Below are 2,500 nucleotides of genomic sequence, written 5' to 3' on the forward strand. Positions count from 1 at the left end.
AAAGTTCATTACCTGGTTTTAAGGATGTTAAGAAAAGATGTGCGAATGTAGATCTTTTAAACACAAACAACAACTATTTTTCTTGATCTTTCTCTCTTATATTTAAATGAGTTGTTGCGACTATTTTTCCCCCTTTTCGGGATCCCCCTTTACGGATTCTATCCCACTCTCGCCCCCCTAGTCGGGGCAGCAGAAACATTCCAGAAGCCTTTCCAAAACGAAACTCTACTGTCCGTGCATAATCACAACGAAAGATAGGATTAATAAAAAAAAGTCGTGATGTTTTAAAACATAAACAGAGGCTAAGAACTCGATGAAGACCTAAATGCGCAAGGACAGAATATGTTTAATTTACTGTAAGTATTTGTAATGTCATCATACCATACACACACATACGGACGGCACGTGCACACAAAGGTGGGTGTATGTCGGAAAGAGTGATGGAGTGGTGTGTGGGGTGAATACACAGTACAAGGGCCAAAGTCAGGAACAACACACACGACACACTAAACACACTACAACAACAAAAACACAAAAATGAAAAAAGCAGATCAGAACACCAAAAAAACATACAAGAAAAAACACACAATACACAACAAAAAAACGACACACACATCAAAACACAAAACAAAAAGACGAGGGAGCGCAACACATACATACACACAAAACACATGAACAACAAACAGACTGAACTAAGATAAGACCTACAGCGCGCGGAACCGCCCACAATACAATACACAAACACACACAAAGAACGGCGACGCGTGAAACACGAAAAAAAAAAAAAGATCCAAACACACGGATTCAACATAACGAGCACAGCACAAACACACAGCACACACAACAGACACAAAATAGAAGACACACACAAAGTCGTATGTACAATCTTAAAAGTGAAGGACCTCACAACATTACAGAACACACAACACACATTTATATATATACTATATATATATAATATATATATAAACTTATATATATATATATATATATATATAATGAATATATATGTTTATAAGTTATGAACAAAGATCCCGCCGCCGTTTCAAAAAAACAGGGGAACTAAAACCGAAACAACCACCAGAACAACTCGCCTGGACAACGAATACAGAAAAACCTCGTTATTTTTTTTTCCGGCCGACCACCCACGAATCAGTCACTGAGAAGCGAAAAAGAGAGGACAAGGTTGTCAACAGTATAAACACACAAAGTAACGATAAACAAAAAAGCCCGATATTGCACAAGTAACTGTGCAACCGACGATTTTATTTTTTTTTTATTTTTTTTTTTATTTTTTTTTTTTATAATTAATCGTTAAACGGATTTGGAAACAAGGATCGCGGATAATGGAATTATTGTTGTTTGATATAGCAATGATCGGGTCACTGTATTTTGGATAACGTGTAAACTGGAAAGTGTATTTGGTGAAGCTTGGTGTGAAATGTTTTTTTTTTTTATATTCTTTAATAATTAGATTTTTTAAAATTTTGCGGAAATGTATGTAAATATGTAACAAGAAATGTAGATAGTAAGAGTAATTTTTATTTATTTATTTATTCATTTATGTATTTATTATTTTATATTTTATTTTTTTTAATTTTCTATTTATCTATTTTTTTTATTTTGTGTATTTAAGCCTGTTGTCTTCTTGAATCATACAAGATGAAATTTAGAATTAAATGATCAAATAACATATGAATGCATTAGCGTGAGTTGGTGTGATTACATATAATAATTAGATATTCCCAATATTTAGAGAATATATAGGTAAAAGGAAGATGAATATTTCGTCATGCAGTAATAATAATTCTAAACTATAGGGCGATTTTTTGTATTTGTATAATCACAATCAGTTTTTCGAAAAACAATAGAACCTATATAAAACAGTGATGATTCAAAAATAAAAGTGATATGATAATAATGCTCATTAGAATATTAGCACGCATTAGTGTTGTGTGTGTGTGTGTGGTGTTGAGTGTGTGTGTGTGGTGCCGTGCGTGCCGTGCGTGCGTGGCCTTTTTTTTTTTGTGTGTGTGTGTGGTGTGTGTCCTGGTGGGGTGTGGGGGTGGGGGGGGGCCGGGGGGGGGGTGGGGCGGGGGGGGGCCCTTTGCGCGCGTGGGTCTTTTTAAGTGTGGGTTTAAAACATAATCTGCTTCCCAACCATGGGAAACAAAAAAAAAAAACGCAAAAGAAATTTTTAAAAAATCCCAGAAAAAGCCAAATTATCCAAGCCAAAATACCTGCCTTTTCTCAAAAAATTATAGAAATCCAATTTAAACCCGATTTTTTTAAATTTACTAGTTTCGAAATATCTGCAGTCACGGCTCGTAAATTAAAAGACATTCATATCCACGAGAGAGAGAAGAGAGAAAAGAGAGAGAGAGAGAGAGAGAGAGAGAGAGAGAGAGAGAGAGAGAGAGAGAGAGAGAGAGAGAGAGAGAGAGAGAGGAGAGAGAGAGACAGAGAGAGAGAGAGAGAGAGAGAGGGGGGGGGCAGTAGA

The 2,500-nt window shown here is 35.7% G+C and overlaps 1 protein-coding gene across 1 annotated transcript in view; it reads left to right on the forward strand.

The window, feature by feature from the left end:
* Positions 1 to 1,373: 1,373 nt before the first annotated feature.
* Positions 1,374 to 2,500, forward strand: part of LOC125044117 (serine-rich 25 kDa antigen protein-like) — a 2,783-nt gene continuing 1,656 nt past the window's right edge. The window contains exon 1 of the mRNA XM_047640568.1: positions 1,374 to 1,387. Within this exon, the coding sequence (XP_047496524.1) occupies positions 1,374 to 1,387 (14 nt within the window). The remainder of the gene's footprint in view (positions 1,388 to 2,500) is intronic.

The sequence above is a fragment of the Penaeus chinensis genome, chromosome 35 (assembly GCF_019202785.1).
Source record: "Penaeus chinensis breed Huanghai No. 1 chromosome 35, ASM1920278v2, whole genome shotgun sequence".
Taxonomy (NCBI): domain Eukaryota; kingdom Metazoa; phylum Arthropoda; class Malacostraca; order Decapoda; family Penaeidae; genus Penaeus; species Penaeus chinensis.